Below are 13810 nucleotides of genomic sequence, written 5' to 3' on the forward strand. Positions count from 1 at the left end.
AAAACTTTTTGAGATATTTGCATTATTGCTGTTGATCATATTAAATGATCAACTCACTGCTTTTTACAACTAATAGCCCGCACATATTATGTCAAAAGAAACATTTTGAAGTTTCACATAAAGTTAGAATGGTTCTTGTTTGAAAAATTTAGTTTAAAAATTTGATTTGAGTCATTTATAATATTATCGATTGATTGCTTTATTCATTAGATTAAGAAAATAAGAAAATAATAAGAATGATGATGAAGGGAAACTGGGTTACAAAAATTCAAATCAAGTTTCTAAATGACTAAAGAAAAATAATGATGTTATTTTTATAATGTCATTCTGTATGAATTTAGGGAGAAAAGTAACATTATCAGAATAGGTCATGTTCCTAAACAAAATAACCTAATGTGATGATCAGTTTTAACTGAAGTGCTATAAAGGGGTTCTATGAGTCTATTCTTTCAAGAGATGATTATTTCTACAAAATATAATGATACATGCATATGGAGTAAAGAAATTTACAAGTATCGTTCATATATATGATAATGTCATGCTCTGTATAGAGCCCCAAACTAAAACAAAACATAGGGGAGCAAAAAGTTAAAAACAAGAAGTGGAAACCTAAAATCTAATGGGTGACTTTATCAACATTTTCTTCCAATACATATTTCACATAACCAAACCATTATCTCCAATACAAGCAACATAGTTTAGTGTAGCCAGTTCTACTCAATCTATTATTTGTTGTACAATGGATTTCAGCTTCAAAAAGGCATTTGTGTCATCACAGGTGAATTCCGCATGTAAGCACATCTGGTTAATACTACATGGAAACTTCTGCATGTAGACATCAACATTTAAGTTCCTATTCACTTGCCACTGGCCATGTATCTGTGAAAATGGAAATCCATTTTGCATATCTCGCAAGTCATGACCGAGAGGGCCGTTTCCGGTCAGGCTGATGTTCCCACTTCCGACCTATCCACGTTATCACATCTTCTGACAAACTGGTCAAGAGTTCTCTGCTTTGAAGGCCTATGCCCAATAGTAGTATGCTTTGCAGGGCTACTCAATGGATGATTATTTGACACAGCTAAGGTGTTCTCATGGCCATCTAACACCTGATTTTTCAATAACTAAAATTTAGAATGGTTTCTCAAAAACATCAAAAAGTAACTCTCAAATACTGCTTGAGTATAGATCTTGACAAAATATAAATATAAACCAGAATAAAAACCTTGAAACTAAGCATTATGTACATTTTGCATTACATATGATAGTTCAAGAAGATGTAGAAATGTACCTGCCCCCAAATTATCCGGTTTGAATTGCACCACATCCCTAAGTCGTAAAAATTTAGATCATCAATGCATAATAAATGTTAAGTCAATGCTATACCAAGCAGCGAAAGACTGCAGAAATAATAACAGAACCTACCAAATGATGTCATCAACCGTATCATTTACCAACTAGTATATATTTACTGATGAGACCTGTAAACAAGAACTAACTAGTCAAAAAAACAGAAGAGCATATGTTGTCTTTGCAGGATGAATGGTAGAATTCATATGATGCAACCAGTAACAACTCTCGCCTTTCTACTTAAACGAGTGTGAGAATACCTGGCCAATTCTATGAGCACGATCATTGGCCGAATTAGGTCACTTGGAGTCCAGGATTGTTCTGCAAAGATAACTGTGCTTGCAGCAGTTAAAGTTAATCCAACTCCTCCTGCTTTAATGGATAGCTGCATGATAACGTGTCACATGAAATCATTATCTCAAGCACAAATACTAACCAAGACAACAGAAAAGATGCTTATAACGGAAACACATGGAAGAAATGCACAACCAAAAATACCACCATACTACAGCTGCCTTGATATAATCCTTTTCCTGGAAATCTGTAACCAATTGTTGCCTTGATGCAGCGAGTGTACCTCCATCAATCCAGATGCAACCCACTTTTTTCTTCTGGAAATTTTCAACAGTTTTTGTAAGTGCTATAATTTCCAATATAAAAAAAATGAGTAAAATTGAACTGGTCTTACAAGAAGGCACTCATGTATCGCATCTATCATTGGCTGATGGTGCGCAAATATAAGAAACTTGCAACCTGCCTGCAGTGATCACAACATATTACACGTGATAACCACCGATAGCCCAAATGAAATAGAAAGATGGAAGCAAGAGAAAAAATTTTTTGAAGCAATCAAACTTTCAAATTAAGCATACACAATGGTTTGGGGCGCTGGAAGATGGATGAAATATAAGAATTAACACATAATCTAAACCACTCAGACCAGCCAACGTTGACACCAATAATAGTTGTGGCATATGAATTAACATGTCATATACTGACATTTTCACTACACTGGTCAGCCAATTTAATTCGTTCAACTTAGGGTCCTACACTAAGGGGTACCGATTGCAACAAAAGCAATTAGAAAAGACCAATTTAACCATGCATCATGCAAGCACACCAATCAAAGGAGATGGGTGAGAAACTAGAGAAGTTGAGAACTTAACTTGACTTTCTTATAGTACATACAGCTGCAGTCACTAAATTCTTTATTGACATTTTATTGCTTTGAAACAGTGGAGGGGAGCAATACCTCAATGAAAGTTCCGAGATACTCAAGAGTAGCAGGAATCTTGGCATCTGCAGAATTAGTATAGACCTATTATAGTTCTAGATAATAAGAAAAACTTCCAAACAACTTGTACAAGTCAAGATATGTTCAGTGCTTCTTCCATGCAAACCTTGTTAATCAGATTCTTTTGAGTAAATTTAAGAGATTCAGACTCATCTTTTGATTTAGCAGACTTGATTTTGGCTTTTACTACCTCCAACTGCGGTATAAGAAAAAGCAACCAATATTGATTAGATTTTACCACCTCAAACGCAAACCAAAGATGGTGAGCACATATTACCATCTCCAAGTCAAATAACCTAATTTTAGAAAGAAAACTTACCACAATCTTACCAATAAAAATTGGTGAGAATATTTTTGAACCATTTTCAAAGTGGAAGTTTTAGTAAAATACTCATAATCTAAACAACAATCACATAGTTCAAACAAAAGAAATCCATAGTCCACTTTTTTGAATATCAATAACCCTATAAAATGTAAATAGAAAATAATTATATATGCCCAAAATAAGCATATTTTCAAGACATACAAGAATTCTGTTCCATAACTAGCTCAAACATAAATAACCAGAACTGCATGATGCTATATATACTAGTCTCGAGATACAGGTGCAAAACAAAAATATGGATGGAATAATGCCAAAGTGACAAAGGCACAAGGACCATCAACATGGAAAAATATATATTGCGAAACAAAAATTTACTTTGCTATAACAGCTACTATATGGATGGAATCCCAAACACTTGACCAGCTTCCCCCCAAAGAAATTATATAAGCCAAGCTCGATTCTTATTAAGATAGAAAATAATAACATCAGTTTCCCAATTATAGAGAAAATGAAAATAGAAGAATTATTACCTGAACTTTATAATTAGATATTTCTCCTAGAACCTTTCTCTTTCTCCGAAAAACAGAAATTATTACCTGCCATGAAACATAGCCTATAAAGCATGAGTATGCAGGAACTTGTTCAAGGTCAAAGACATAGCCCCTAATTATGGAAAATTCAAATTTTTCAATAGAAATATAAAGTTCAATACTCTTGATGAAGTTAGCATGTGAAACCTGCAACATGCCCACTGGAATGAAGAAAAAGTTTGACAGAAAACTTCGGAAGTTCTTTAGAAGGCTCATCTGGTTACATATAAAGCCAAAATCCAAAGCAAATGCCAATAGATCAACAAATGATATTTCAAAACCCGAAGAAATTACGTCTAAGTTTGTAACTATTATTTTTTCTTATGGTAGATAATTAGAATTAGAGACAAGTAATACAGCCATCAACAATGACACTGAAACAAATGTTAAGGTTTTGAAGGAAAGAAGCATACTTTTTCCCTTGAGGCAAAGGGTCCACCTGGGTTGCAATACAAACACACTATGAGTAGTTCTCCTTCCAGAAACTGAACCACAGGGTACAGGGAAGAATACTAAAGACTATAGTAGCAAACGCCTTTTGATTCTTCTGCATTATTTTGTTTTCTAACATTAAAATGAGGGATACACACTCATGAACAACACTTCAACAAGGAAAAGTCTAGGGGGCCAGCAGTTTTATTGAATTTTGGCAAGCATGTAACCAGCAGAAAAAGGTGAGGCATTGGATGAAATATCACACTAATCTCACACCATCAAATCATCATTGATGGCTAACAATCACAAAAATTACTGGCTCCCTAGCATTGCTCCTTCAATTACCCACACACCAAAAGACAAATTTAACCCAACAAGAGCAAAAAGAAAAGCAAAGCTAGAAAATACAAAATGGGAAACAACATGAAATGAAGAAAAGATGAAAACTTTAACTTTTGGGGACGGGAATCGGAAATGGGGTTTGGTGGGAAGGGTTGGGAATGGTTCGACGCCGAGGGGGGAGGGGTCGCGGCCATAGAGGAGCTAGAGGTGGTGGTGAGGCAGAGGCCGACGTGGAGGCAGAGGCGGAAAGGATGAGGGTAGCGGTGAGGACGAAGGTGGTGATGACGGAGACGATGGAGGTGACGACGGGGTCAGGGAAGTGGTGGTGGTGGAGGAGGGTACAACGGTGGTGACGGGAGATCAGGGAGGTGGTGGAGGTGGTTACGGGGGCCACTATGGTAGAGGTGATGGTGGTCATCCTGGAGGAGGTGAGGGCCAGGCTGATAGAGGTGAGGCAGTTGGCCAGAGCCATGTATATGGTTGCGGTGGTGTGTGTGGAGGAGCTGAGGCAGGCGGGAATGTGTCCAGACGAGGATTTGGTGACTATTTCGTCGGATTCCTAAGAATGATGAGGCTATGCAAGAGAGTCAGCCGGACATCAGCTCAGGTCAGATGCTGTTGAACTTACTCGGCAGCGAGGGACTTGGTGCGTAGTTTATGGGTTACACTTTATTGACGAGATAGCATGATCATGCAGAAAGATGGGTTGACCAAACGTAGATTTTAAATAAGTCTTATTGAACTTATGGACGATATATTTGTGTTGGGTAAGACACCTCTTAGTCATTCGTGTACCTACTATATCACACCTGGTCCATCCACATCATCGGAATACATATTGGAGGAGGTGGAACAGGTCGGAGACGAAGATGGTGACGAAAACGAGATCAGAGAGCATAACAGATCAGGCGTCGTCGACGTTGCTTTACTGGATCGCATTCTAAATTTTGAGGAGCGCATATTTCATTTTGTGTTATGTATTTCAGTTGTAATTATGTAATTCTTGTTGTTATGTATTTCATGTAGTGATGTTATGTTGGTCCGTATTGCGCCATGTGACTGTTTTCGTTATGTTTTGTATTCAGATGATTTTTATTGATATCCTGTATTTCACAATATACGGTGAATCCATCTTATAACACGAGTCCATAAACAGTGAATAGAAACATCAAAATAAACCACACAAGTAACACTAACATTAAAATAAATCATCACTGGTACACTAACATCAACATAAAAAAACACAAGGCACACTAACTTTAAATTAAATCACACAAGGGACACTAACTTTAACTTAAACCATACAACGGAGATTAACATTGAACTAAACTATACAATAGACAACGGAATTAAAATAAAGCAACATGGGTCTGAAAGTTAAGAAAGTACAATAAATAACCACAACCTTATACATTACTGGCAGATGTAGAATCGATATTCACTCTCTTTTGGGGACACCTCCTACGTGTGTGGCTGGATTATCTACAAAGCCAATATCTTTTAGACCTGTTTGGGTCAGATTCGTCCATTGTAGTCCAGATTCTGGTGATTTTGGGACGCCCTTTAGATGCACGTCTCTTGGTGTGATTAGGTATGACGGTCGGACCATCATATAATAGCCAAAATCTCTTTGAGATGGGTGAATTGGATGATGAAATCCGCAAAAATGGCATCGGCCGGGCTTTTGTTGGGGATATGGAGAAGTTTGGCAGTTGGAATTGATGAATTGATTTTTAATGGAATCCTTATAAGTAGTGTAAAATTTTATAATGGTAGTGTCAACGGCAGTGATATGGGTGTTTTATTTGGGGTATTTAGGATGTAGTGTTTGAAACTAAAAGATTTTTTTCCAAAATCAAGTGAAGGTCTTAAGTTGTTGAAGTTGAATGAAAATAGAATGAAGAAATATCTTGCTGAGGAAAAAAAATGGGTGAAAAAAAATAGAATCAAGTATCTGACCGTAACTGAAGCAGAAAAAATTGTGAAGAATAAGATGTTCTCAAATCGAAATTTTTTTGCTTTGCTTTATGATGTTTTAAAATCTTTAAAAAAAATCTCATAAAAATTTAAAAAATATAAAAAAATAATTATATTTTAATGATTCAAGTAACATATAAAAAATATGTGTCTTATTAATTATATTTTATTTAAAATATTTAATTTATATAAAATATAGCACTTTTAAATAAAAATATAAAAAATTATATCATATATTAATATGTGTATAACTAAATTCTTTAAACAATATAAAAAAAAGTAGTTTTATATCTTTCACACAATTAAAAAATTTACTTTTGTTATAATATTTACGACATAAAAAAAATTATTTTTCTATCTTCCTTCTTCTAGAAAATTAATTTTCATTTTTGTTATAATATTCATCTTTTTCTTTTCTGGTTAAATGCCCATATATATATATATATATATTACACCACATCACTATTAATTAAGAAACAAGATTTTTATCAAAATTCAAAACTTTTAAAAAAATTAATTGAGATAATTCAATTCAGTTTAAATAATAATTATTTCAATGTTTCGTGTCATTTCATTATAAAATTAATATAAAAGAACTTGTTAAATTAAAAGACTCGTTCTTTTGAAAAGTATATAGTTCAATTCCAACTTAATTCAATAACTAAATTATCGATATATTTTTTTTCTTGAAGCATATATAAATTAGATTGTATTATACATATAATAAAATAAAAAAATCATATATAAAACTATAAAAAGTATATTTCACATTTTTTACAAAAAGTTAGATCTTACTTGTTATTAAATAAATGTAAAAAATATTTTTATTCGATATTTATGTAACTGAAAAAATATTAAAAAATTCATAAAATGAAAATAAAAAATTACTTAATTTTGTTTGAAAAGCTTATTAGTTATTAGTGTAAGGTAAAATCCTTCAAGGCCTATTAGTTTTGTTTTTGTTTTTTTCTGTTTCTTTTTATTTTCAAATAAGCCCTCTAAATTAACAAAAGGATGACACTGTTGTAATTAGAGGTGTACATGGGTCGAGCCATACTGAGTTTGGATTAACTCAGACCCGATTCGAAATATATATTAGGCCTAATTTTTAGACCACAATTCGATTTTAGACCCGATGAAACTTATATATCTTCAGCTCGGATAAAAATCGGGTGAAAACCATATCTTTAGCATGTAAAAATCACCTAATCTCCAATCATTATTTCACAATTCACATAGTAAAATTCACTTGAAAAAATATAACAAGAACTAACCCTTCTCTAAAATTAAAGCATAACCACAATCAATACTAATATTGTCTAATAACACCAAATATTTAAATCAATATGTTTAACACAATATTATGCATTAGTCTAAAGTCTTATGCATTTTAAACAGAAAACATTAACTTATAATCTTATAATGACTAATAACACAAAATATTAAGGTTTACAATATTTAAATTTCACATAAGAATAGCCATTATCCATCACTAATAAGTAATAACACAAAGTATTAATTGTGTATGATGACCGGAGGACCGAATTCGGGTGACTTGAGTTATGGCTCGGACCCGACCCGAAATAAGGACTGGTTCAATTTTTGAAACCCTTTCGACCAAAAATCAAATCTTAAATCAATCGGGTTAACAAGGTGCTGTTGCTGTGGTTCGACCAAAAATCAAATCTTAAATCAATCGGGTTAACAAGGTGCTGTTGCTGTGGTTCGAACTTAAGGTATTTAAGTTGAAAAAGAGCCCTTGCAACCAGTAGGCAAGTTTTCTCTATGGTATGTGGTGTGTTTAAATAAATATATTACTAACTACTAGATATATCATAATTATGTATATTAATTCTTTTAGTCATGTAAATTTAAGATATTTTTTATTTTTTTATTATAATGAATAGTATTTATATTAATTTATTTTATATTTTATTTTATACTTACTTTTTTTAAAAAAGAATTATTTTTAATTCTATTAATATTAATATTTTTAACATATATTTAAATAATATAATAGATACTAATTAATTAATAAATTAGTCAATAAATTAATTTGATATAAAAAATTAAATGTTATATAATTAATTAATTATAACTGGATTAACCAATTAAATCTGTGATTTATCGGTTAAATTAATAATCCAGTAACTCAATAATCTAAACGAATTCGATTCTAATAACAATGACCTAAAGTATTCGAAATCAGACTGAATTTCGGGCCACACCAGCTCATGTACGCCCCCAAATCGTAATGTAAATTGTAGAGTAAGAGGAAGACACACATCATCATCGTTTCTGATACCCCGCCCCTCATGCCCCACCCTTCAATCTCTATACTCAAATTAACGCACCCTTTTATAACTCCATCATCCACATTACATTCCTCACTTCTCAGATCACCATTCTCCCGGACAAGGAACAAACAAAAACAAACCCTAGAGTTTCTCCCTTTTTCCTTTATTTCCGATCTTGTCCCTTCACTGGAGCTGTTGAAACGCGGTGGTTTCGGGGCCGTCGCTGCTGAGTTTGAGATTGGAAATGGTGGGAGGAGGGAGCAGGAGGGAGGAGGCACCGGTAATAAATAGCTCCAACATGTTCGCAACGCTCGGAAGCCTCAAGAAGAAGAAGAAGAAGCCTGAGATTCTGAGAAGGAACAGGCTTCATCCAAGGGAAGAGCCTCCTCGTCCTCTTCCACCGCCGCTTCCTCCGCCGCTTCCTCCGCCGCACAACAGCAGGAGAAAAAGGAGGTTTTCTGGCCCCAGCGCCACTCACGTCGAAGTCATGGGCTGACGTTGACGACGAGGATGATGACGACTACTTCGCCATCACCGCTCCACCTCAATCCGTTTGGGGCGCTCCTGTTGCTGCTGCAGCTGAATCCGAGGCCCATGCTGAGGTGAACATAAAACTTTGAGCATTATTTATTTTTTAATTGGATTATTCTATTTATGTGAGTTGGATCACTACTGCTGAAACTTGATATGCAATGGCTTGAATCATTTATTTTTTAACTGTGGATGGCGATGATCGTTGGCTTGAAGCCGAGAATGTGTAATTTTTTTCTTTTATTATTGTGTTTTTTATTTTTGAATCCGTTAGTCGTGTGGCATGGATAGCGACTAGACTTGGAAAAGGTGGATTAGTTGAGCTGTTCATGTTCTCACATTTATTTGCCACGAGGTGAACCGAACTGGAATGGATGTTATTCAGTAGGTGTTTTGATTGTGTTGTCTGTGTTCTGTTAGTTGGATGTGTTAGGCAATGCTGTTTTGAAGGTTGGATTGGATGGGTTGATAATGGTGTCTTTGAGGAGAAAGAGTTGTGTTGAATGTTATTGCATGCATGATTGGAAAGAAAGCTGAGTGTTTCTTTTTATATCTTAAAGTTATAATGTTGGATATTCTGTTTGTAATGAGGATCCTGGATTTTGGTCTTGTTCTGGATATCTAGCTCTGGGAAGGTATTTATAATTCTTGTTGAATTGTCATTTATGTGATTTGTGTTAATGGTCTAACGATCTGTAATCTGGTATGCTTAATTCGAATATCTATGTTCTTGTTGAGTTGTCATTTATTCGGTTTAATGATTTGGAATCTGATTAATATGCATTTGATGGCTATTGGTCAGTTTGCCGATTTGTTATTCTTGTTTCCGGATTTGCAATTTGGTTCTTCAAGCTCAAGTTTTCACGTGTTCAATGTTGCATAGTTAAAATGATTGTGCCTTCACCCATAACTATAATGTTTAACGTAGATGATATAATGTAGCCTTTATTCTCCATGGACTTGCCCTTCACGTCCCATTTGGAGTAGTGAAAGCTGAAAGCTGCATAACTGGGCACTTAATTGTTAATTTGTTTTGGCCTTAGTGGCAAATTAATAACATAGAAGATGGTTATTATTGTTTCATTGAAACATTGAGCTTCACATTGACTAACTGCAAGACATGTGAATGATTTAATAGCAGGAAAGCGATAGTGAGATAGAAGGCCTTGATGATGCCTTGATGAGGCTGAGGATGAACATGAAAATGATTTAGAAGCGCCAATAGAACCTGAAACTGTTGTTAAGAAGCCTCGTTAACCTTCGTTGTCTACCAAGGAAACTGAAGAGCAACTTTCAAAGAAGGAATTGAAGAAAAAGGAGCTAGGCTTGAACTTGCTCATGCAAACGTTCGCCAATACATTTGCAAGCCCTGCTAAGATGACTGATTATATAGAAATTTCTTACTTGGAATCTTTTACCTGTCCTGGAAGGAAGAAGGTTGAGGATCGCAACGGTGAGTTAGAAAAGAAGGAGAATGCCACCGGTGATAGCAAAAATGCAAAGAAGAAGATTAAAGGAGCAGAAAGAATCGCCAAAACCTGCCTGATTCTGTGGCTGATGGAAAGACAACTACGGAAACTGCTGGAACGGGGAAGGCAGAGGATGCACCTGTAACTGACGTGAAAGAGCGGCATAAGAAAGTTGCATCTGTGAAGAAGAAAAAATCAAGTAAGGAGATGGATGCTGCTGCTAGAAGCGCAAGGCTTGCCGTAGCAAAGTACTTGTATCTTGTCTTTGTTTATCCTTTTGTTTTGCCCATTATAATTTCCGTCTTTCCTTTATCATATATGGGCATATGCTCTTTGTTCATTTGCAAATGAAAAGTAAACATCGATAGCGGCTTTAAATAAATTGACTATGAGCAAAATTATAATTTTACTTGAGGGAAATGATGTTCATCTGATGTATCATCATTAGAATACATCAACGCATTTTTTGAATTTGGGTTGCCTATAATTCCCTTCAGTTTCTCGGAATTTAAGAGAATTAGTAGCATGGTGCAATGTGAGCGTATCATTCTTGTCAAATCAAAGTTCTTTTAAGATCTGATGACGTTGATATGGAGAATGGAGTTAAAATGAATGGGCAAGATGTGATAGTTGTAGTAAGTAGAGTAACAAATGCTACAACCTTATCTAACCTGTTAATTGGTTGAAGACCGGAAAATTATAGGAGAAAAGTTCAATTAATTATTTAAAGGGAAAAATATAAAATATAAAATTTTCTTTTAAATTTTGGCCAAAATTTTAAAAATATTCTTAAATTTTATTTTGTTTTAATTTTATTTCTAAAGTTTTTAATTTGTATCAAGTATATCTCTAGTAAATTTTTGGAAAGTTTAGAACTAATTAGTAATAATGCATAACAATTATGTCTGATTCTTCTTTTGTGATTCAACTATGACTGATTTGCTTATGTTAAAGGTTGTTCTTCTCAAATTATTGTTAAATTAGTTTAAAAGTTTTTGAAAAATTAGTCACCGCTCACTTGGAGTATATATGATGCAAATTGAAAACTTTAAGAATGAAATTAAAATAAAATAAAATTTAGAGATATTTTTTAAATTTTTAACAAATTTTAAAGACAAAAAATATACTTTATTCTTATTTAAAATACATCGTGTATTTTAAAATAGAAAGCATTAAGTTGTTCATTTATAAATGAGCATGAAAAAAATAATAAAATATAAACTTTTATTTTCTTAGTCAATTAATTTTGAGTTCAAATATTGAATTAAAAAAAATAAAAACTATGATGTGAAGTGAATAAAACAGATAGTACCAAAATACAATGATAGAGTGTGTAGAAAATAAATTAAATACTAAAGATCATATTGATAGCACCAAAAGTAGTTAAAATTGACATAAAAAGTTCAGTAATACGATGCAAAAAAAATATTGAATCTTTTTAAAAAAATATTACACATTTAATGAATTGAATAATTATCTCATATATAAAACAAAACATAAAAATCTAAAAAATAACACCAAAATGTCTACACTCTAGTCCCAAAATTTTTAATTAAATGATGTGATAAAACTAAAAACTTATTTCATGAAGACTTCAGTTCAGATTCGCAAATTTTAATAGAAAAGAGAATAAGTAAAAAATATGTAGATAATGTAGCGAAATTATGTAGAACAAGTGCAAGAATTTGAAAGATAATGAACAGCGGCATTTATTGTAACACTCTAATTACCCTAAGCCTTACCTCTAGTCGTAAAGCAAAGGTTAATCAGAGCTTACGATAGTTCTAAGGCTTATACATATTTATATATAGAAGGAAATAATACATTTTAGAAGCTCGATGAAAGATATGGCACAAAGCAGGATTTCAAAAGCGCAAAACGTACTAACGAAGCTACTAACTTAAAGCATAAGATATATATAAGATATATCAAAATATAATAGTAGAATATCATAGGAATCTAGCCATGGCTCGCGGAGTTTAAGCCGGCTAGCCATATACAGACCAACAGAAACCTAATAGTAAAACAGCTTATACAAATTTTGTTCTCTCAAATACAAGTCTTTAGGCAAGACAAAATACAAAAGTGAGAGACATATACAAAATAAATAAAAAAGACTCAAAAAGAAGTATCCGAATCCTCCGCTTCTGTCCCCAACCAGACAACTCACCGAGGTGGGCTGCGACCTGCATCTGAAAAATACAACAGAAATATGGTATGAGAACTGGAGGTTCTCAGTATGGTAACAATGCTCAGTGATGTAGGATATAAGACCCCGGGACGCCAAAGGCAATCCTAGACTTCATATCCATCACAAGATTCAATCTTAAGGCATACTAAAACATTGGAGCACATATATAAACCTCAACATAATATTAAAACCTTAGCAGTATGAAAAGGGGTAATCTAACTTAAAGGATTTTCTAGTCTAACAGATCTCCGCTGTCCCACAGCCTTTACCAACCTATCCTCCATGTGATCCCATCGCCACCGCCTTCCGAACCTCCTCAATCCCAACAGAAATCACAATTATATACAATGCAAGTAAATCACAAGTAGAAGCAAATAAAGCAAGTAACTCAGATAGCAATTAAACATGTTATACAAATAGGCATACAGTTACAAGTCGGAAAAAAGCAAGCAAACAGATAGAAAATACATATGATGAATGCCTGTCCTACTGGTTGTGATATCACATTGTCGGTTCAACTGCCAACCCGACACATCTCCATGGAGATGTCGCCCTTCGGAATCGTCATTGGGAACTCCTGAGATATAGTACTCGGATCACTATCCAGGATTTTGCGCCTATACACTCTAGAGATCCGAAGGGATGCGAGCGGGATACTTTTGCCATTGACCTCACATCTCAACGCAAGCAGGACGAACCACCGCCCTTACGCCGCCGCCGCTACCTCGACAGGCGGGATCCAACCGCCGTCCCTGCCGGGTGCATAGCGTCTCATAATTCTTAATATACAATGATATATCAGTGGTTTTCAGAAAACATTTTCAGTAGGCCACGGATCCGTCATCTCATTTCGAGTCCTCGACTCATCTCAACCACTGTCAATCCAACATCTCCATTCCTCTTTCTCACTCCACCAAGCCCATTCTCAGTACACCAGAAACCTAAACCTCCGTTTGCTAAATTTTCATACTAACCATCAACTGAAACCCTTAGCTTATTTCCCATATTT

General features: G+C 34.3%; 1 protein-coding gene and 1 pseudogene across 5 annotated transcripts; one reads left to right on the top strand and one right to left on the bottom strand.

The window, feature by feature from the left end:
- Positions 1 to 497: 497 nt before the first annotated feature.
- Positions 498 to 4164, bottom strand: LOC107485119 (uncharacterized). Of its 5 annotated transcripts, none has more exons than XM_052256681.1 (9): positions 3973 to 4164; positions 3707 to 3775; positions 3500 to 3565; positions 2751 to 2840; positions 2039 to 2107; positions 1852 to 1961; positions 1611 to 1735; positions 1426 to 1481; positions 498 to 1329 (listed from the first exon to the last, which is right to left on the bottom strand). In XM_052256681.1, exons 2-7 carry the CDS (start codon positions 3773 to 3775, stop codon positions 1705 to 1707), a joined length of 435 nt encoding a protein of 144 aa, XP_052112641.1. In that variant the 5' UTR covers positions 3973 to 4164; the 3' UTR covers positions 498 to 1329; positions 1426 to 1481; positions 1611 to 1704. The 5 variants fall into 5 exon arrangements, with proteins under 5 accessions (XP_052112641.1, XP_052112640.1, XP_052112639.1 ...); XM_052256680.1 differs by having other exon boundaries at positions 1849 to 1961; XM_052256679.1 differs by having other exon boundaries at positions 1840 to 1961.
- Positions 4165 to 4468: 304 nt separating this feature from the next.
- Positions 4469 to 11237, top strand: LOC110280540 (uncharacterized; annotated as a pseudogene).
- The last annotated feature ends 2573 nt before the right edge of the window (positions 11238 to 13810 follow it).

The sequence above is a fragment of the Arachis duranensis genome, unplaced genomic scaffold (assembly GCF_000817695.3).
Source record: "Arachis duranensis cultivar V14167 unplaced genomic scaffold, aradu.V14167.gnm2.J7QH unplaced_Scaffold_608113, whole genome shotgun sequence".
In the NCBI taxonomy this organism is placed as follows: Eukaryota; Viridiplantae; Streptophyta; class Magnoliopsida; order Fabales; family Fabaceae; genus Arachis; species Arachis duranensis.